Below are 22,866 nucleotides of genomic sequence, written 5' to 3'. Positions count from 1 at the left end.
AATAATTCGGTTGATCTTTAGGAATCCTTGTGTCATCTAAACAGTATTTCTTGTCACTATATAATTGACTTTCATAAACATTCAAATTACTAAATTTTGTCATCGCTTTATAGCAGTGCTACTCATCATCTCTTCATTATAGCAGTGCTACTTTTCAGCCTTGCACAACCATGGCCTTTTTCTTTTGTCTTGGAAGTGGTGCTTTGTTAGACACAGGGGATTTCTTCCATTGGCTTCAAACTTAGAGCTGTCCAATAACTGGGAACACCAGACAAGATATTGATCACTTTGATCATCTATATTTGAAGATTGTTCTTTAATTTAAGATCAAACGTGTCTTCTCTGATCTCTACTTTTTCTTTTCCTTTATGGCCTGGGTGCTTTTTTTCCTTCTGAGCTTTTCCTTCTGTTTTAGTTGTTTCCTTTTTCAAAAGCCAACTGTTCTTTGTACCTCACCTGTTTGTAATTTCAGCTATGCAGTACTCTCATTTTGATTTTAAGTACATCATATGTAATTTTATCACCAGTTATAGCTTTTTTTTAAATTCAAAGGTGTAGTTTGGTTTCATTACATAGCTTTTAAAAAAAAGTTCTCAATCATTTTACCCATTCCTTTGTATCCCTTCACATCCTCCATTTTCTTGTGCTTGTTCTTGGAAACCTCTTGATGTCTTAGGGTGATGTCAGGTGGCTGCATATGCAATCCAGTTAAAGAAGGGTGAGGTGTAAGGGAATTTCTGATAACCACAGAATCACAAAATGGCTGAATCCGAGTGGCTGAGGTTGCAAGGAGCCCTGGAGAACACATTGTCCACCCCTGCTCCAGCAGCAAAGCCTGCAGGCTCTCCAGGACCATGCTCAAACAGCTTGTGAGCATCTCCAAGGATGGAGATCCTACAGCCCCGCTGGGCAGCTGTGCCAGTGACCAGCCACCCTCACCTGGAAAAAGCTTAGGAAGGAAGATAAGACAGTTTTCAGGCTTGGGCATCAAGGTTTTGCTCAGAAGGTTATAAATTACTGGCATGTCATGGTAGCAATATACAGAGAAACCAAAAGTGGATTGTTTATTGGTACATGAGAAGAGAGGAAACAAAAAGAATAGACTTAAAATAATATCTACACTTAAAATAATTACAAGGATGTCAGCGTATCAAAGTCATTCAAATAACAGATCAATTAGATCTGAAAAGAACTTTATGATAAGTAGGTGAGAAGTTTTCTTTGAACAGTTAAGTGCCTTCCTATAATTTAACATAGGAATTAATAGTAGCTTGCTTTTTACTGAAATATTTAGTTTATGGGACTTTCTTGTGTGCATTTCATTATGGTTTGGTATGGAATAATTTAAAAATCTGATTCTTCCCATTCTGAGACTGAAATATTTGAAAATTTAAGTTTTAAAGCAGTTGTCTGTCCCCTTTTGCATGTACCTCAGTATAAAAAGTTTCACGACATTTACATGAAATTTGGTGCTAATTTGGATTTGACAGGAAACTTAATGCAGTAGTGTTATGTAAAGGGATTCAATTACAGTGTGCAGTGTTTTGTAAGTAACTGTCTTGCATAAAAAAGTTAATTAATCAGAGCTGTGTCAATTTCCTTGTGCCATGTCAATTTGCAGCAAGGTAATTAATCACTAATCGCCCAGCATGCAGCAAACTAAGGGACAATCCATGAGTCATTTGTTGTTATTTTTTTCCAAATAAATGGCACACAGAGCCATGAAGAAACACATCTTGCCTTTCATAATATTTTTATCGACAGTTTTGCATGTTGTAATAGACTGCAGCAACAAGCAGCTGTAGTTCAATGGAATATGAATATTAAAGAAACAAATGAGAGCAGATTTATAGGCCATTGCTTTTCTGTTATGTCAGTTTTGAGATTACACTGAGCAAATGAACAGTGAAAAATTACTCTTCCATGTGGAGAATGGTGATTAGACTTGTACATTAATTAGAGATTTTTGTTTTCCTTTTTAATGCATTTCAAATGAGAATGTCCTATAAGTAGGGGTTTCTCCAAAATACAGATTTATTCATTCCTAAACAACAGTGTATAATTCCGGCATGTAATTTTTTTTTTTTTTTTTTTTTGCAATGGTAAGGAAATAATTGGTCTATAATTTTAAAAATGGTTAGAAAGATAAATAGCTTGTGAAAGAAAGAAATAGAAGTGACCAATTGTAACTCTGTTTGATGTGTACAGGAAATTTCCTTTGAATGCAGTTAATTCACAACTAGATCCCAGGGAAAATCATCTCTCAACAGTGGCAGGAGAAGTATTTTCAGCCTGTAATTTTAAACACTGTGAACTTTCTAAATATTTCTTTTTTTTACCCTGAATTTGAAATATGTGTATGTACATATATTTATATATAATTTAAATACCTTTTCATGTTAAAATCTTTATTAACAGAGCTTACATTTTGCTTGCAGTGTGCTTTGGTCTGTGTATTTAAATGCACAAATCCTCTTTAGCACAGTGTTTATAATTCATTCAAAGAATGCCACTTAATAACACTTATTACTATTACAGTGAAGGGAGAACACAGCACACATTGGGATAAACTGCTGATTCTGTTCCTGAAATCTCAGATAATATCATATAGATTATTCTGCTTAGCCTTTCTCAGCATGCTGCCCATTATATCTCTTTGTTTTTAATTTATTGTGTTTCCTCGACGGGGATCCTCCTGAACTATGGGCATGATGTAAATGTGTCTCCCTGTCTTTCTAGCAGTTCAACTGTGCCGCAGTAAATTAGCGATAAACCGATTCAAACACGACGGAACATTCAAACACTTCACCATAAAACATTTGCAAACTCTTGGTGGCAGATGACCTGCTACTCTGTGCAGAGGAGGAGAGATTAGGAGTGATGAGAGGTAGATCTGCTCATCCATTTTGATGGCACACCTTTCTTGGGGCATATGGCACCCTCATACAAATTCAAACCGCAGCACAAATGTGAAGAATAATTGCCCATTAAAGTGGCTGTATATTTTTATGACTTTGATACAAAATCTGCCCCCTGTTGTCTTTTGCATCTGCTGCTCTTTCATCTATCCCATAGCTTTAAAACTTTAATACGCAGTGTATAACCCTTAAGTATTTTTTGCCAGGTTATATTCCTCTTCTTGGGAACTCATGCTTTTCATTGCTCCTTCAGTCTTTGTTTTTCCAGGCCTGCGTTGAGATGTGGTGCCTACAAAGTGCACCTCCCTGTCATGTTAATTTAATAAAAGATTAGTAAAACAAATGCTTATATTACATCTTCAGGGAGAAATTAAGATTTGATTAAATTTCATCTGTGAACTCAAAGATTAAGTTTTTCTTCCTTATGCTCCTATTTGATTTTTCTATAAAATCATTAGTTATCTAAATTTTGCTGATACACTACTATGAATCCTGTTTATTCCAATTAAACTGCTTAAATGTGGCAATTTGTTGGCCATATTTCATGTTTGAGATTTAAAATTAAGTTCACTGAAGTGACAGTGATTCCACATTTACAATGTGCAAGAAGAGAAAACTTTGTAGACAATATTAATTCAATTAATACATTTTAAAATTGTATCCCCCTAAGTATAAAAATAGAACAAACAGGTTTAAAAAAGAAATTGTACCACCATAATGTTCTTAAAACAATTTCATTTAGGCTGTAGTTGATGATTTGTCTGATTTTGGATAATTATATTAAGGAAAGACAAAGATTTCTACAGCATATTATTTATCCTCTGATTTTTTAACTTGAAAAATTAAAATTGCTGAGTGACTGTAGGAGCTGCGTTTTGTGGTTGCAATCTCATTCATATTTGAATAGCAGAATGAATATCTACAGAATGGATGAGGCCATTAGATGAAAATGTAAGTTGTTTTCTATGGCTTGATGTTTGATTATGTATCGTCCTTAGAAAAGTCTTTATTTCTATAACCTCATGTTATCATCTCCTATCATCAATGTGCATTTGGAGAAATCTGCCTTTTCTCAGTCACATATCAGAAGAATTGCAGTCATCAAATTACTTTGATGAATTTAAGCTACTTTTGCTTAGAAGTGGGCTCAGATGCTTCCCTGCTGAGAGTCAAACACATTCTCAACCCCATTATAATAGCATTTTCACTGACTGGGTTTCAGCAGCTTGGCACTGAGGCACTAAGGAAGGCTGACCTACAAACTGTAAGTCATTAAAACCTCTACTCCTCCTGGCTACTATCTTCATTACTTTTGGGACTGGTTAATAACATTAAATACTTCCTGATGGGACAGCCCTTTTCATAAAATTCTTTTTATGAAGTCCATTCTTCAGTTGTGTTCTAATGCTGCCACTTCTGCTGGTTATTTTGGGGTGAGGATATTAAAAAGTTGGTAGCAAAATAAATTCCATGGTTGTTACATATTCCTACCCATCTGATTTCTCAGCTGGGCTGAAGGAGTGGTATGGGTTTTTTTCTGAACTCAAATCCAGGGCAACAAAACCTGTTATTTTACCTCTAATCTCAATCTCTGTTATTACTGCCTGAGAATAGAAAGTGTGTTTTAAAAGACTCTGATGTTCAGATAGACCCAAATCAATTTTTGGGATAAATTCAACTGTTAGATCTCACTTGATGGTAAGGCCTTGCAATGCCACTTTTAGTCCCATGTTTAGTTTCCATCGTGTCTGATCCTCTTCCTGACAGAGGTACACCTCACTGCTCTGCCTTCCACTAATTGCTTCTTAAGTTTTTTAGTGCTTTGCTTTACTTTAGACATTTCATGTATTATTAAGAGAGCAATGCAAGGCAAGCATAGAAAAACAATTACATTACTTCAGGCTTCTCATTCAAACTCATCCTTTGTGTTATAGATACTTTGAAAAGGATAAAAAAAAAAAAAATCACAGTCTTGTCTTAGCATCTCCCATGACTGCTGAGCCTCCCTTACAGGTTTTGGATTTGGTAAACTCTTATGGACTAAGTGATTCTCCCTGCTGTCTCTGTTTTCTCCCTTTTTCTCCTCTTTTGTTAAGAGAAAGCCTTTCTCATAAGAATATAATTTAAAAAAAAGTTATTTTTGACTTAATTGATAGGGCACTCTGCTTTTCCAGTGGCATTTATTTGTGGAAAGCATTCACTGTCAAAGATTTGAGGTCAATGACCCTCCTTGTAATTCTTTCCAACGTGTGACTGCCATGGAGAATAAAGAGAATTTAGGATAAATGCTCAGTTGTTGCAAAATATGTATCTTAATATGTCTGTGTGAAAGCTGGGTTGAATGGTACAATTCAAAGGAAAAAATGTTCACAAACCATGCTGGGGGTTCATTCTTAAACATAGGCAATTCCTTGGTGCTTCCCAAGAATTCTAGTTGGTTTTAATTCTTGCTCAGGACCCTAAAAGAACAACTGCTGTAAATATTGCCAAACATAGAATTCATTACAAAGAATTAATTACTGGAACAGAACTCTGGGCAGGACTTCCAGACTATATCGTGCAGTCGTGTTACATATGTCACATTGCTGGAGCTTATGCTGTTTTTGAGTTAGCTGGATTGTTTCTATCACTTCTGTTCTTCTTCTGAAAGTGTATTTTCTATCAATATTTAGAAAACTACAGATGCAAGCGAAGAAATGTTAAGGTGGTTTTATTGTTTTGTTTTTGGTTTTGGGTTTTTTTGGGTTTTTTTTGTTGTTTTTTTGGTTTTTTTTTTTTTTTTGTAATTGCCATTTAGGTCAGTGAAATGTCTCTTGATTTTGACAGTTTAAGAGTGTCCCTAAAGGCTACACTTTATCATTTAACATGTCCACCATTTCAGATATCAGTTTTTCCTGGCTGTACTCTCAAATGCATTTACACTCATTTGCTTAAGTAACTCTTCTGAGCACTGGTGTGTTGGGTTTGTTTCTTTTTATTTAGTTAGTTGCATTTTCTTTTTTAAGACACAAACTAATAATCAATTTTTTGGAGAAACTTACTTCTAGGAAAGCCTATGAGTTGGAAAGGAGTGATTTTTCTAAGGCAGGCAGACTGCAGCTGAGCATCACTCTTACACAAAGATATCTGCCCTGGATTAGATCAGTTCTCCATCCAGTCCAACACCTGTAACTGGAAAGGAGCAACAGCTGGATGAAAAAGGAAAAGAGAACTTATTAGACTGGAGGGAGTGGGTCTGTAATTCTCTGAACATTATATAAAACTGTATTTTGCATTTTACTCTGCATATTGCATTAATTTTTATACAAGGCTGTCGCTATTTACACTGGTCAATACTCAACCTTGTTGAATATGCAAAAGTATTTACAGCAGCCAGATTTCACATGGATGATTTATATGTTGTTTTCCTTAAAAGAAATATTTTCCAGTACAATTCCTTTAAGACTTAATGTAGTTGCTTGCAAAGTTATCAACAGAATATTGAGTTCTGCAAGTTCATCTTTATGATTTTGGCACTTTCCTTTTATACTCCTTATAAAATATGTTATTTGCACTTTCTAAGATGGATCTAATTTATTTGCATTCCCATAAGGTTGGTTTATGTTGTATCACAGGCATGTAAATCTTTGCAGAATTACTGTGTAACCTTTTTGTCGGAGGGAAGGACCTAGCAAAGCCCCAAAGCCACCACAGTAAAGCAGTAATAAAGAAATCAGCATAATTATGGTATTTGCCTTCACATGTTCAGCCAGCAAGATCTAAAAGTTGTGAATTTTTTCTTTTTTTTTTTTTTCATATTCAAGGCTTCTTTTAAAATTTGATGCTAAATGAGGGTTGAAATCAATTAATAGTCCGGATTTGAAAATTGTTATACAACATTTCCATTTGCTTGCTTTTTATTAGGGCTTTGCTAAACAATATTTGCTTCATTTTTTTTATTTATATACTGAAAAATTAAAATTAAACACAGTCAAGTACATTTGATGTACCTGATGCCAACCTGATGATGTAACCTGAGCTGGATTTGATTTCATTGATTTCATCTCACTGATGAATTCATTCAAGAAATACCTGTTCAAACATTGGTACACAATACATGTACAAAGGAAAAGTGAAGTAATGAAGCACTGCTTAAAAAACTGGCAGAGAAATCAAAGTGGGAAGTTTTGTTTTTTGTTTTGGGGTTTTATTATTATTTTTTCAATTAAAAAGTTATGAAGAGAGAAGTTTTACATAAGGAAAGCCTCTAATGTTGTATTACTGTTCAATTGCTGGTTAAAATATTTTAAGTCTCACATGGAATGGTAATTAATGTTCACAGATCCAATGACAATATAAAAATGTCTGAGTTAATTTCATTGTTACATGATTAAGTTATTTCTATTTGGTCTGAATATTACGTGGATTCAGAGGTATTCTTAAGATATACAACTTTTGCCTTTGAAGGACTGAAAGGTACTGTTATGTACATGGTGCAACCCCAAAAAATGAGAAGAGAGAGGAAAAACTCTCCTTGATTTATTATACAGTTAAGAGCTGGTTAATAATCCAACTCTCAAACAATAGCAAAGCTCTGTTCATTTGGCAATATCACAGGATAATTTAGATGACTTGAGGTCACCTAAGTCTCTAATGTCTCACCCCCACTCAAAACAGGGCTGACTGTAGAAGACAGATCCAATAATGTGATGCAAATATCTCTGACATTATAAATTTGAGCCTGAACTTGGACCTCGGGAGTCTCCTGGTAGTAGTGCTGGCTGAACCAGCCACCACTCTTTTCATTAGCGTCTTCTGAGAAACTCAGAGCCATAAATAACACTGCCATCCAAATTCCAAATTTGCCGCCCGCTCTTTGCGCGCAGAGATTGGTGCAAAACGACGAGCTAGAACACTTTGGCGACTCCCTCGTCCAGCTACAGGCAGGATTTTACACCATCACAACCCCACTGCTTGCTCCAGAGTGTGGGTGCTGCTCACTGACCCGTTCTTTTTCCCTTCTGCAGTGCCAGGATTTCCCTACCCGGCTGCGACCGCAGCCGCCGCGTACAGAGGTGCCCACCTACGAGGCCGAGGTCGCACGGTGTACAACACGTTCCGAGCAGCGGCTCCCCCTCCTCCCATCCCAGCCTACGGCGGGTAAGGAGCTCTGCTTCCCTCACCTCTGGCTCACCACGGATCCCAGGAGCCTGGGCACCGTTCCCAGCCCTGCCGCATGCGGCCCGTGCCTGCCCGGCACCCGCGCCTCGCACGGCGCCTTGAAAAATGACTGTAATTTGTACTGCCATGCTTGGTGGCCTTAAGCATTTCAGATGTCACATATTGTTATGTAAATGCTCCCGCAAACGGAACGCTCCGGAACAGGGAGATTGTTTCGGCTAAAGGTATATTTTTGATGATCGCAAACATCTGGTTATTAAGGAGGTTGGATCGAGTTAACTTCTTTTTCTTCAAATCGCCTGCTGAAAGTTGTCTCTGCACCTGAAGGCTTAGTGCTGTATTTTTTTTTTAATACTGATATATATATTTTTTCCTTGCAGTTTGCTTAGTTTTTCTAGTTGCCATTTTTGCCATGATAGAAATCTGGGGTTCTCCTCTCAGGACCATGGGTTTTATGTACGTTTGCTTAAATATAATGCCTTAAGGTTTTGCTGTCAGTGACCTGCATTTACTAAAACCAAGTAGTACACTAAGGAACTAAGAAGAATTCATAGTATTAATTTCTAGTAACTCTATATCTTCTTTATTTTGGAAGATTGTTTTACGTATATTTTTGGGAGAAAGAAAAAATAAACAGTTTTTCCTGTGGCTCTGCAAACGCTGACACAGAAAGGCTTTGTATGCTTCATGTAACACAAAAACCCTAATAATATTAGCAAAAGATTTTCATCTGTCAAGAAATTGGAAAATATATAAAATCAGAAAACTTAGCAGATCCTAGGCCAGAGCAGTATTTTGTTATAAAAATTTGATTTGCCACTACCTCTTTGTAGAGTTGCTAGATCTTTCTGGGAAGGGGTCAGGTTGGTATGGGCATTGAGAGAAGGTGAGCTCTAGCTCTCTCTCTCTCTCTTTTTCTCTCCCTGCCCTCTCTGAAATCCTGTTCAGCAGCCCCTTGGCCCCACTGGGGATGTCCCCCTTGTGCAGGAGCTGCCAGCTCAACCCCTGTCCCCCTGCTCCATTCCAGTAGGTGACGGGTGTCCTGCACCAGTTCCCACAGTTTCTCAGTAAACCTTGCTTCCATTAAGCCAAAAGGAGCAACTTTTTCCAGACAAATTTGCTAATCTTATCAGTCAGCCTTTCGCCTGAGTTTTCAGGGATTTATTTATACAGGCAGTTTGACCATTCTGTCACATTGGGCAATTATTATCTCAAAGAAATTAGATATTCTAAAAACTAATGTAAAAAATCATGCCACAGAATCAGGTTATTTTGTAAAAGTGCATTCTGTTGATTTATTTGAGTGTTTTGTGTAGTTTATTAAGAAAAACAGTATTACCACTACTGGAGGAAGGCACTTTTCTGACGTTTGCCTGAATTTGGGCAAGGATGGTGTCCCACCACAGTTATCCTTCTGCTGCCACACTCTCAGTCAGTCAGTCCAGGCATTTGCACGTGGCAAAGAAGGAAACAAGTTCAGAATGCCCTGTGTTCACATTTCAGTCAGAATTCCTCAGCTACCAAAGAGATACTGCATCTAAAGAAAGTGGACTCTCCATCTCCACCTTGTTTAAAAACAAATTCTGAAATTTGAACATAAAGTGCCATATGTAGTGAGATAACAAGGTGGGTCACTCAGTTTCCTCATGTCATTAACATCATACTTTAGTTAAATACAAAGTCACAAAGATATATACAAAAATAATTACCAACTCTGTGTGTGATAGTTTTTGAATTGGACAATACTTTTTGGTTAGTATTTGCAAAATAAGCCAATACTTTTTGCTGAGTAAATAACTTAAATTTGCCTTAATTTAAGAGGCCACATGTGGGTGCTCTATGTGTATATGTGTGTGGTGGTATATACATTATTATAATGAGTTCAGTGACTCAGTAGCAAGAATTCCATTTCCAAGTGTAGCATATGTATCTCCTCATGTAATTGTACTGCTGATTGCCAGCACCTTTAGCAGCAACTTAGATGTGTAAGCACAGAGAACTCCTGCTGTAAGTCAGTGCAGAGGTTCTGCAGGCAGGTCCAGCAGGGCTCCAACTGAACTGGTTTCCAGGAGCTCAGCTCAGCACTCCCACTGCTCTGCAGGGTGGTTGGACAGGCTGGCTGGAGCTCATTCCCTTCATGCTGGTGCCAAATCCGGCTTCAGAGGCAGCCCTGAATTGTCACAGGTCCCATCATCTTGCTCTGATGCCTTCCAGGTGTCTGCCAGGAACTCTTCCTAAGCTGGGGCTCACCTTGCCACCAAACAGAATTTGACACTGCAAAAGGTTTCGCTTACTAAGCCCTGTCTTAAATCATGTCGGTCTTAGTTCAGATTATTGAAGTTTCTCCATCCACCCATGCTTTCCAATAAGTCCCTGCTCTCTGAATTGCCCATTTTGTAATTCATGAGTCTGTACAGAAATCACACATATCTCTGTTGCACTGATCCACAGCTGGGGTAATAAAGCTTTATTTTCCCTTAATTTTTTTGGGCTGGCATATTAGATCTCATGTTGGTATCTTCACTGGTACGAGAGTGTAAAGTGGAATTGCTGAATGATTCTTTGTTCTCTGCTCACCTATTCTATCCTGGAACCATCAAAGAAACAATAAGGAATTTCCATTGGAAAAAAATCTGTGATCAATGAAAATAAGACAATGTGGTTTTTGGTCACAATGTAAATAGAAGTTAAGGATAATTAATAAGATAGTAAAGAGGTCATAGAGAATGAATCAGCTTAGAGAAGGACGCAAACAACTTGGAATATAACTTGTTGATAAGAAAATTTGAGTAAGTTTTGAATGCTGTTCTGCAATCAACTTAGTAGCAATTTATTATTTTTAACTCAAGGAAGGGGCCCAGCCTTACAGCCAAGTAAACAGTTTTATACTTAAGTATTTTCAGTCATTAAAAAATTACACATTTTCCATAATGACAGATATAATCTTGATAATAAATTTACATTAAAATCCATCAATGTTTAATTAGAAAACATATTTCAAGAAAGAATCTGCATGTAGTTACAAAATATAAAGCTGAAGATTGCAACTACCTCCTTTATTTTTCTTTTATTTCATTAACCTTAGATTTTGATCTACCTCCAGGTCTTGTGGTCATAAGGCAGGATGAGTTGTGGTGGTTCCTGTTGAAAGGTGTTGTCTGCTGTGCCTCCCACTTACTGGGGAGCAGCAGACAGGCTTTGCTAGGTCCCAGGGAAATTGCTGGGTATAACCCTATTTAAGGCCATTATTTTCTTATAAATCAAAGAATAGCACATGTGCTTTAAAATGTGTCATTTGAAAATGGAATTACTGTTTATGAGATACATGGCACTACCCCAGTAATTAATGGATCCTTCACTTCTGATTGAGACTTTTCACAATTCCTTGAGATAGTATCTTGTTTATTAGCTCATGGAAAGTATTTCACTTTTAGCATCTGTGTCATCACCTCTAATGCCTTGGAACATGAGAATGTGCAGCTGACTTATAACTACATATAATTAATTTATGTATCTTAAACCCCCCTGACACTGAAATGGGGAATAAAGCTTGGTTTATGTGAGAATGCTGAAACGAAAATTTAGAGTTTGGAGATCTGCACTGCATGGGGAGCTTAAACTCAAAATGGTGCAACAGGAGAAGGAAACGAGAGATATTTAATCTGTTTCAAGAAAACCCAGTCATGGTCTGTCTGGTAGTAGAGCAGTAGTAGATAGCAGGAGTAGTGAAACTAATGAGGAGCCTTTCTGTTTCAGCATCCTATGCTTTAAATTCTTCACAAGTTTAGTGTGTGATGACTTTGTCTTCACATTCCCTCTCTGCTCCTTTCAGCTCTGATGAAGCTAACAGAGAATTAGCTTTCAGTCTCTATCTCCTCCTCTGCTGTCTTTCCTGGGAAAGCAGGGGAGAGAAATATGCTTTTTTCTCTTTGAAAAGAACAGTTAAAAAAACCCCAAACCCAACCCTAAATAGAATTGCGACTTTGTGGGGAGTGTGAAGGAGAAATAACAGAGACTATTCAGAAGCTGTTCCTCTTGTTAAAATAAACATTCTCGAGTGCTACTTTCTCACTGATTCAAAATGAAAATACAGCTTTATTTTCCAACCCTTATGCTGAATTCTAAATTTAAGAAGATTAGCATGAGCTACTACATCTACTCTGGTTGTTATGGGCTTTTCCCACTATATTTGCTCGGGCTCATGTAAACTTCCCCTTACTTTGGACTCTGTGTGTCTGTGCAATTGTTGGAACAAAAAATGGGTTTTGCCAGGATATATTGATTTATGTCTGCCAGCTTTGTTCTCTGCAGCAATGCCCTCAGTCAATATCACAAAGCAGAAAATGTAACTTGTCCATGGCAGAAACTGTTGAAACTCTAAATGCAATAAGCTGGAATTAGAGAATATTCTAAAAAGTTGAAACTACCTCTTAAAAATGTTTCAGTTTGATGTTTGCAGCACTTAAAACTCTGTTATTAGAGTGTGGAAAAGTGTTGCTTCAATTCTGTCTTTGGTTTAAATAAGGCTGTAGCTACACCTCTTGCATCATTTGTCTCATGAAGGCCCCAGATAAAGGGTTCATGTTAAAGATGATTTCCAGACCAGGAGCTGGACAGTGTAAGGCAGTGAGGGTGACCCTCCCAGCAAGCAGAAAACAGAGAATTGTTATTCTGATGGTTGTGCTGGAGAGGTAATGGTGAGCTGGTGCCCAGGAAGGAAATCAGGGTGTGCTGCTCGTTTTTTCCCTTGCATCCAGCAGTCTGGGTGGGCTGCCCTGGGCAGGACGTGTGCCCATGGATCCTCAGCTGCTGGGGAGTTTCTCAGCCAAGCTTTGTGCAATCAAGGGCTGTCTTTTTATGTCATTGATAGATTATTCAACTCAATGCTTTTGAAAGGTGAGGACAGAAAAATGATAATGAAGACAGATGTAGTTCTCCCAGGATATTATAAAGGTGGAAGATAAACTAGTAAAGAGTTTGTGTTAATGTACTTGCAATGTACATAATGTATTGATTTTGTTAATGTAGTTATAAAAAGTGATTATAAGACATGGAGACTTACAGGAGCTAAACCCATGAAAGTCAGATGTATAATATCTGATGAGGAAAGAGTTCTCTATTTAGCTAAAATTAATTTCAGGAAATGATTGCCACATACGCTATTATTTAGATACACATTTTCTTATTAAATCAAGATTTCTCACTTCTCTGAGTTTTCCTTAGCACAGTAAAATAATCAAATGCAAATGAATAAATCCCCCAAATTTCTTCTTTTTAATGCCTTCAGGAAGCACATTCACATATCCATTCCTTGAGTGAAGTAACTCAGATTTCAGTAATGTGGTTATTTAAAAACCCTGTGTTGTTTTACAAGGAGCACAAGACTTACCTGCCTACCAGGATTTTTTTTTTTTCTTTTAATATAAAGTGCAAAAGGAGCTGTGGTAAGATGGGTCTCTGTGTGATGCCTTCAGTCTCTTCCCAAGCTCAAGACATCCCCTTTGTTTTCTGCCTAGAGTCTCAGAGAGAGAAAAAGGAATGATAAACCGAGCAAATTAAACCAAGTTAACAAAAAAAACCCAAAACAAAACAAAAAAAACAACAAACAAAAAACCAAAATAAACCCAAAAACACTTGGAAATTTATATACTAAAGGAAGGAAAAGCAAAACTTAGTGCCTGGTCATTTTCACTTTGCACTTCTGATGAAGGGTGCTGTTAGAAAATGCATTTGACTCTACTAGCAAGATTCAATCAGGCATCAACAAATAACAAGGACTCTGAATAGAGGAAATATTCTCTGAAAAATCTATTTAAGTGGGAAGAATTACTTTTCCTCTAACTTCAGGAGAAGCAGAAGGGTTTTTATTTAATATTACTGTCATAATGCAAGATCACAGAGAGGAAATAAGATAAAATCAACTGATTTTTTTTTGTAGTGCAAGTCCTGCTTGGGACTGTTATACTCATTTTCCTGATTCTGTCACTTCATCTTAATATTGGCCGTGTCTAATGATAGAGTTATGCATATATGTCTCATTTTAGTGATGGGCGCATTTTTCATCATAGTATTTATGAAGTGGTTTCATTTAGAACTCAAAATAAGTTTCTGTCTGTACGTGACTGGAAGGAAGACTGGAGTGGATGAATGAACCTGTCCAAGATTACAACCAGCTGCACTTAGGAATGAAAAATTTATCAGCTTTATTCATCTTTGCTGTATATCCACAGATCACCAAGCGGAGGAAGAGAAAAGTTTCCCTCTCTGACACATGCTTTCTCAGAAGCATTATTTTCTGAAGAGCAATGTTTAACAGTAATTGAGAGTAGGATGTTTGAATGTACAGAGGGGGGTTGGCCTCAGCTGGCTGCCAGACCCTCACCCAGCCATGCTCCCCTTCCTCTCTCAGAGTACAGGGGGAGAAAGGAGGATGGGAAAGCTCTTGGGTTGAGATAAATACAGGGACATTTCCTGCCAATTGCCATCATGGGCAAAACAGATTTGACTTGAAAAATGAATTTAATTTGCTATTGAAGTGCGGTTAGATGGTTATAAACAGACCTAAACCACCTTCCCCCATCTCGTTCCCCATCTCCAGCAGGAGTGGCACAGGGATGTGAGGACCAAGGGTTGGGGCTGTGGGGTCACAGTAAACTCAGTAAACTCAGTATTCTTTGTGTGTCATCTCATCCCAGTCCTTCCATGCTGTCTGTGGTTGTGTGCTCCTGCCTCACAGTCGTGTAGAATGCTTTATTTCTTATGTGCAAACAGGTCAAGAAAAACATGGAAAGTTTTAAAATAGCCAGAGTATCCAAACCAAAATGAAGGTATGCTGCAGTGTAAGTAACAACCTCTCTGAAAGCTGCCAGTGTAGACCAGGTTTTGCATATTTTGCTCTGCAGACATAACAAATAGAAAAATATATGTGTAAAGGTCTGATCCTACTGAAACAAATGGCAGACACTCTGATTTAAGTAGAGCTAAGTTTTCACCTGCTATTATTCCATAGCCAGCTTTTCTCACCAGTGTGATTTTAATCCATGTTGTTGTGTGCATGTGTGCATATTTATGATTTTCTCAAGTGATTCTTACTTACACACAAATCAGCTTAGCCCTTTGGTGTTTGGTCACTGACCTCAATAGATCAGTTATATCTCTGGCATCAAAATTCTTGTTGGAATTGCAAAATGGCTTAGGCTAGCAACTTGGTAATAACTATTATTATTTTCATAAATTGAAAATATTGTTGCAAAAAAACCCTATTGTTTAATTAGCTCACGTGTTTAGCCCTTGAAACAGCTTGGGTTGAGTCTGATACTGGAAATACACATTTCAGGCTGCACAATTGCCAAATGGATGTAAAATTGCAGGAATGACCTAATGGGTGTAATTGTTAGGCCACTGTTGTGCAGTTGGAGTTTTATTTAGTGTAATCATTTAATCTGTCTCTGTCATACTGTGTCATTTATCCTGGAGGGTTTAGAATCTTCCACTGTTTACACTGATGATTGATCTTAGCTGAAATGAGACCATCTCTGAGTGAACTGGTAACAGCAATGTTACCACAGTTTTTTGAGAGAAGCAGTAGTAATGTGTCCAACCAACCAAACCAGGGGAGCTCAGAACCACTGGCATGCTTGCCAAAGCTGTAAAATGCTCAAGTAGGCAAAGTGTTGTTTTTTTTTTTTTTCATAAGAATAGCACCCTGAAATTCTCAACGACCAGCTGTCAGTATTGGTGATGTGCATCGAGCCAACAATGCAGTACCTGTGGGTTCTCTCACCTCTGTGTAGACTGAATATTGAGATTTGAGCCAGTAGATAGAACACCACCAGTGTAATTATCTCACCAACTCCTCTCACCATTTAACCTTAGGCTGTGTTTTGTTTGCCATCTAAGTAATGAGAAGTAACCCTTTCTTTCAGAGGGCAGCATACTTGCAGGATGAGAAAGCAGTGGTTTAAGAGTTAGCTTTTTGCAAGGGTATTGAAACTGGATGTAGGATTGGCCCACTGAAAATTTTTATAGGCAAGAAAAAACGCTGTCAATATGTGACCTCTTAAAACTAAAAACAGGGGAAGAAAAAAGCCCCAAACTTTATCAAAAAGTCTTCCAATCCTGCCATGCTTTGCCTTTGACTAAGCATTTGGCATACTTGATGAGATGATGTATTTGGTCCAGGTTCACTTCTGATAATTACTACCAACCTCCTTAACCAATGTGAAGGGTGCCTTCCTTCCCCTCCCTTCTGTTCTTGTGAGAGACTAACCTCAGCTGTGCAGGGGTTGGTGGCATTTGCATGTGGAAATGCACTAATATGGATGTTTTTCTTTGTGTGTGCATCCTTGCAGTGTTGTATACCAGGATGGATTTTATGGTGCAGACATTTATGTAAGTATTCATTGATGTGCATGCTGTCCTTGTACATTACCAGAGTCATTCTTTTTACAAGTTTGCTGCCTAGCTTGACTCTGTTTTGTCTATTTACCATCCCTTGCCTGTCAGAAAGAATTGAGAAGAATATCTCTCACATTGGAAGACCTTTCTGTTCATTACATCTATCATTGTTCAGTGGAGCTGAATTAACTCTTCAATCAAATGCTGAATGAATGCAAAAAGATGTGAAAAATGTGTGTGCGTGTGGAGGGGCGTCTCCCTTCGTAATTGAATTTAAAGAAAAAATAAAGCAAAGCACAAACATTCTTTTGCAAATCTCCAAAAGCTCTTAAAAAAAAAAAAAAAATCAAGGCAAGCTGAGTATTATTAACACTTGAAGTATGAAAGTACTTTATGGAGAGATACAGGTTTCCCAAATCCAGCCACCACTGGGAATGTGTAGATGCCATGGTGATAGTAAAGCTTAATGGCATAGTAAGTTTAAGATATGGCAATGTTTGTCTGTAATCTGAGTAGACTGCCAAAAATTGCACTTCTAGAATCCACTAATTTCAGTTTAAAGATGGAGAGAGACTGCTCACAATACAAGTGGATAATTTGCTAGGAAAGATTCATAGTCCTGGATCCATTATTATCTATGCACCTAATTGTTCACCAATTTCATCTTCAATAATATGTTTACTGGGTTTTTTTTGCTATTTTTTTCAAGTTTTCATACTTTTTTTCTTGCCAACTTTTTTATCCTGAATGTGTGCAAAGAGTCTCCATATGTCTGAGTATGCAAGAGGTTTCAGGGGGTTGAGGCTAAATTTCACCCAAAAATACATTAGTATATATATACCTTATGTGTAGATGTAAAATATTTCACTGATAGTAAGCAATATTAAGTTTATTATTCTTTTGATAAGGCAATCTGCTTCTAAATTACAGGTATCATCTTTGTTTCACCAGAAAACTTTCTGTAACCTACTTGTTTTGTTTCACTTGAGATAAAATGAGATGGATGAGTTGAAATTTGTATCAATATTAAAAATTAAATAGGCAATGCTAGGAAACATCCCTTGTGTTCATTATCAGCAATCTTCTAAGACTATTCCAGAGGGAGCAGATTTTTGTCAGTAAGTTTTATATAAAGAAGGAAACCAATTTGAATTTATGGATGAAGTAGGTTTTGTTTTTCTGATGGAGGTAGAAAGGTTGATCCTTATCTGAAAATTCATTTGTGCAGCTTAAAAACATATTTAAAATGAATCAGCAAGGGTTAAAGCCCTCTCCCTATGTACTTATGTAGTCAGTGATGTTATCAGTAAGATATAGTTTACAACACAAGGATCACCCCTGGCTAAAGGTTTGCTCAAGCCAAAGAAGTGGCTCTGACCTCACCCAAACACGCTGCTGCCCAATTTGTGAGCTGTACAGGACACGTGTTACATGTGGAATTCCTTCAAGTGTGGTTTCCAGTTGTCATGTTCCTTCAAACCATCCATTTTACATCCATTTTACCAACCCAGAAATCTGCAGGGCAACAAGACATCTTTTGCAGGAGGGCTCGGGGTGAGAGAAGAGGTGGGAACTAAATGTTACTGGAGCAGTTTGTAGGTTTGGAGGCCACTGCTGCTGAAAGCCAGGAATATCTCAGGGGTGATGGACAATACTATTTTTAAGTGGCCTCACCCCCTCTCACAGACCTCAATATTTTGTTTCCAAATACTGGAATATTGGTGATTTCAATGACAAAGATAAATAAATTACTAATTTCTAGTATAGCCTCAGTTTTGTTGTCTGCAACAGTTGTGTGCATAAGGAAATGGAATAACTACACTGCTTTTCACTCAGTTGCAGCCTCTTACTTCTGTTTGCATATTTTAGTTCTCTTAATGCAACAGAATGTTTATCTTTATAGCAGATGACAGAATTAAAACACTCTTCTGGAAATTTAGTTTCTTTATAATATACAAATCTTTTTTATTTTATAAATAATTTTTCTTCACATTTGTGCCTTCTTGCATATAAAGCATTTGCAGGGGAGGGAGAGAGAGAGAGAGAAAGAACTGACATAAATCAAATGAAACCTTAAAATTCACAGTGTATTAGTTCTTAGTGCAGCAGTTTGCAGCAGACCAAGTTATATATTAAATCCCAATTGTTTATGACATAGTTCCACTCAGCTTTTCATTTTAAGTGCAAAGCTGAAGCTTTGTGAAATGACATATGCTCTGTGAAAAAAAATGGAGAAAAAAACATTTAAACAATGTAGGGTTTAATGGTAGATTGGAGGGAAAGGAGCCTTAGAAATACCACAGAAAGGAAAACAAGAGGCACACAATAGTGAAAAGCCAGATCAAAAATGTGCATTAATGGGTACATCAGAGTGGGTTTCATCCTGCTCTGATTACACTGAGAAGCAATTGATGGACTCTGCTATTTTTTGCATAACTTGGGATCAACAGAGCCTCTGGTGAGAGAAACCACAGATTTAGGGTAAAGGAGGGAGGGGGGACACAAAAAGATACTGATTGGGAAAAAAACTGCAGGGTGAAGCAAGAACAGCAAATATCCAGCTCAATACTAACTATGGAATAGAAGAGATTAGGAATATAAAAAAAGGTGGGAAATACAGTCTAAAGTGAAAAATCAACAGCCATGATTCTAGATGTAATATAATATATTCTATATTTAATATAATTCTATATGGAATGTAATAATCCTTCTGAAATAGCTGAGCTATTGAATTCCCTTTTAAATGTGCCTTTGAGTAGGAAAAATAAAGGAGATTATTAGGAAGTAAGGAAGACCTTTTAAAATTAAGTATTGATTCACTAAGAGAAAAAGTCATTAAAAGAGAATTAAAGTTGCCTGCCAGCAAATATAGAAGTTCTTAGATGAAGATTGACACCTGTGAAAATAAGAAAATACATTTCACAAAATGAAGCAAAAAATAGTAACAGTCACAGAAATAGGCAGTTAGAATAATAGCTCTGCTTTATCTTAAATCTGTTCCTTTTTTATTTTTTATTACCATTGTCATAAAGAATGTTTTCAGAATATGTCAGTCATCAGTCCACACCTAAAATGTGGGAAGGCTCAGAAAATGAGAACCTTCCACACCCTGTCACCACCAGCTCCAGAAGCCTCCTGGTAATGGTTTAACCATGGCCATTAGTCAGTCTTACTGCTCACAGCAAGGTTTTCTAAAGTTCCCAGGATTCTGCATCTGTGGTACTGCAGCTGGAGAGAATACATGGTAAAATATACACATATAGGTTTTAACTTTTTTTTTTTTTTTTTTTTTTTTTTTTTTTTTTTTTTAACTGCAAAGGGCAAGAAAAAGGCAGATTTTTATGGTTAGGGGTATGTAATGAGACTATTTCCTAATAGCTATTGCCATCACCTTTAGCTCAAAGCCAGGATGGAGTTGGGGATGGAGGATTTATTTGTTCCCCAAGGGAGAAGCAGAGGTAATTATCTAAGCAGCATTCCCCTGACCCCAGGTGAAAGTCCCTGGAAACCATTTGGTCCCCTGAAAGGCACTGTTCTGAGGTGAAAAATTAGGATTTGCAGGTAGCACTGAAGGTTTTCTTTCAAGAACCAAGGACTTTTTGTGTGTTTGCCAGTGGAAGGGTGTGCCATTCCCTGTGACTCACGGAAACAGAGCAAGAAGAGGAGAAATTGCTTTGCCAAGGGCAGAAGGGTCCCCAGGGAGCAGTGGGTTGTTCTTTCCACTGCTCTGTGTGCTGGAACACTCCATGATGCCTTTTTAAAGGTTTGGGTAGGTAGGGATGAAATGGCTTTTGATCTCAGCTCTATTTGTGATGTTAAAAGTACATTGAAAAAGGTACCAGACCACTTCTGGTGATTGCATTTGGCTGGGATTAGTGCAGGTGGTGCCTGGATATTTTACTAAGAGTTTTTCTGAGGCAGCAGCTACCTCTGGGAACATGATATAAAATTACTCCAAACCTTGCACACAGGTCAGGTCCACAATTTGAGCCAGCACAAATTTGAGTTGGATTGTTTATTTATTTTTAATTCTCCCAATCAAAATTTTACTCTGTGGGCAGAGCAAATGCTGTTTAAATCTCAAGAGCATGTGAGTGGAGGAAGATGAACTGACACGTTCTATATTCTGCAGCTCTGACTTTAATTCATGTAATTTTTAATACCATTCTTCTATTTGTAGTTAATAAGGCAGGTCTAATTCTCAATACTAGAGAAGGTTTAAAAACTTGATTAATTTATGTTCACAAAATACTCTGAGAGATCCTTGAGTGAAGGGAAGTATAGGAAGTATAAACTGAGGAAAATTAACTCTCAACATTCATATGAAATATTAAATAGGTAGCTAATAGGAAAAATATTCATCATTTAGAGTTACTTTGTGATTCATTATATCTGAGATCATGAGAAAAAAGTGACTTGACTATTTTTTGAGGAGGTGCACACATGTATACATGGTTTTATAGTCTCTAGATTTTGTCTGGGTAAATTTTTTGTGGAAATTAGCCTTATTGCAGATATAGACACTTTATTTGAAAATTCAATTGTATTCAATTTTCTGTTAATTTCTATTTTATTGTATCTTATTCAAGATGGTTGTGACTTCTTTATAAAATTGATTAATATTTCCCTATAAAAATCACCAGCTGATCTCTGACAGATCCCACTGCTCTTTTTCTGTTTGCCAGAGCCAGAGATGTATAAAACATTGAGAGAGAAATTCCAGTGAATTGCTCTGGGGAATTTGCCTAAATTCCTTCCTTACATCCTTCTTCCCATCCTTCCTTCCTCATTCAAATCATCCCATTTCTGTTTATTATAGAGCAGTGTTGCAGGAGCCTGCGTGTGGCAATAAATTACCACAGGTATGACACCAGTGATGGCAAAACCTCACCCTGCTGGATGCAGGCTCATGTCAAATCATGCTGACACTCAAATAAATATGTGAGAAAATGGATTCTCTGTGTGCAAATGGCAAAAATAGTCCACCAGCTGCATTTTATTTTCCAGTTCCAGTCACAAAGTCACAGATAGTGATACTATTGTTAATTTTTGAAACTACTTCAGCTGTTGTAACACTGTTTTATCATTGTTCTGCAAGTAGCAAATATGGGAGCACAGATAAGGAAGTAAACATTTTTTCACTATGGTATCTGAATTTATTATTTTCAAAATAATAATCCAAAGTCAGGTAGTTTCTGCCTGAATATAAATATAAGAGAAAAAAAAGATTTCCTAAAACATTTCTAATACTTAGAAACTGAAAATTGTTAATTTTTAAAATGTAATTATTGCACAATTTTGTTCTGAGTGTTTTATTTTGCAATATAGTCTAAGGCATGAGGATAATTATATAATGTTACTCAAGAGATGTAGTGAAGATTACTGGTGTATTCTCCACCTAAAATATCAGCCAAGTTCCAAATTAGAGAAAAATTGTGAAACAGATCTTGTTACAGAAGTTGAGTTCAGGGGTTTGAACTGGAATCCCACCCCAATTTCGAGTGTAAAGTGTACCTGTAAGTATTTTCTTCTTGCAGTAATCAAAAATCACCTGAAGTAATTGAAGTAAAACAATGAGAAAACTTGGTACAACACCAAAACTGCAGAACACAAGCCCCATAAAAATAATTTGCTTTGGCATATTTTAATGTGTAATTTATGCTAGTTTATTTTAAAATTATGAATTCATGACATGTGATGGTAGGGAATTAGGTTTTCCCTGATACCCAAATAAATCCTGCTTTTTTAGTTCTCCAGAGAATGCAGGCAAATTCAATGCCTTCAATCTCTTTTTATTTGTATTGCTTTATACTCATTCTTGCCAGGGCTCTCATAAATGTCAGACTGATTGCTGAATCCAAAACATCTTAATAAAGTTCAGAGTCGAGCTTCATTGTTCAGCAGAAATTCTTTGAAAGCAAATCAAAATGTGAGCATAAAAGGAATGCAGCTCTTGTGTTTAGGGAGCAAGAAAGGGTCTCTGATCACAAACTGACCAATTTTTGGTGATAGTTAAATGAAGAAAAGGAAACCAGTCCCCACAGAGCCCACCAGATTTCAGAGCAGCTGCTGTGGGAACAGCCTGTGTCATTTTTCTCCCATTCAGAACTGCTCATGGTGGGCTGCTCTCAGTTCCATACTGTGGTAGGAGCTGTTGCATGTAGAGCTGGATGCACTTGGAGTGGCTCTCACTTTTGAACTGGGTTTTAGGAGTGGACAGCAGCCAGGCAAGGGAGTTGGACACCCTGGTGAACAGAACCATGTCAGACTTCAGATCTGCCACACACTGCCAGGCTGGATCATGAAAACAAATTCAGTGTCTTCCTCATATAAGCACTCTGAGAAAAAAAGAGAGAAAAAAGGGGGTGGGAAAGTTGTCATATTTCACAGA

The 22,866-nt window shown here is 37.3% G+C and overlaps 1 protein-coding gene across 43 annotated transcripts in view; it reads left to right on the top strand.

Annotated features, from left to right (window-relative positions):
- Positions 1-22,866, top strand: part of RBFOX1 (RNA binding fox-1 homolog 1) — a 1,274,894-nt gene that overhangs the window by 1,218,883 nt on the left and 33,145 nt on the right. For 37 of the 43 annotated variants that reach the window (XM_085591760.1, XM_085591759.1, XM_031506147.3 and 34 more), the window contains 2 exons: positions 7,925-8,057; positions 16,430-16,469. In XM_085591760.1, coding sequence (XP_085447886.1) covers positions 7,925-8,057; positions 16,430-16,469 — 173 coding nt within the window. The remainder of the gene's footprint in view (positions 1-7,924; positions 8,058-16,429; positions 16,470-22,866) is intronic. The other 6 variants (XM_031506144.3, XM_031506145.3, XM_031506143.3 and 3 more) reach the window with 1 other exon arrangement.

The sequence above is a fragment of the Lonchura striata genome, chromosome 14 (assembly GCF_050655825.1).
Source record: "Lonchura striata isolate lonStrDom1 chromosome 14, ASM5065582v1, whole genome shotgun sequence".
NCBI lineage: Eukaryota > Metazoa > Chordata > Aves > Passeriformes > Estrildidae > Lonchura > Lonchura striata.
This window is presented reverse-complemented; position numbering and strand designations above follow the sequence as displayed.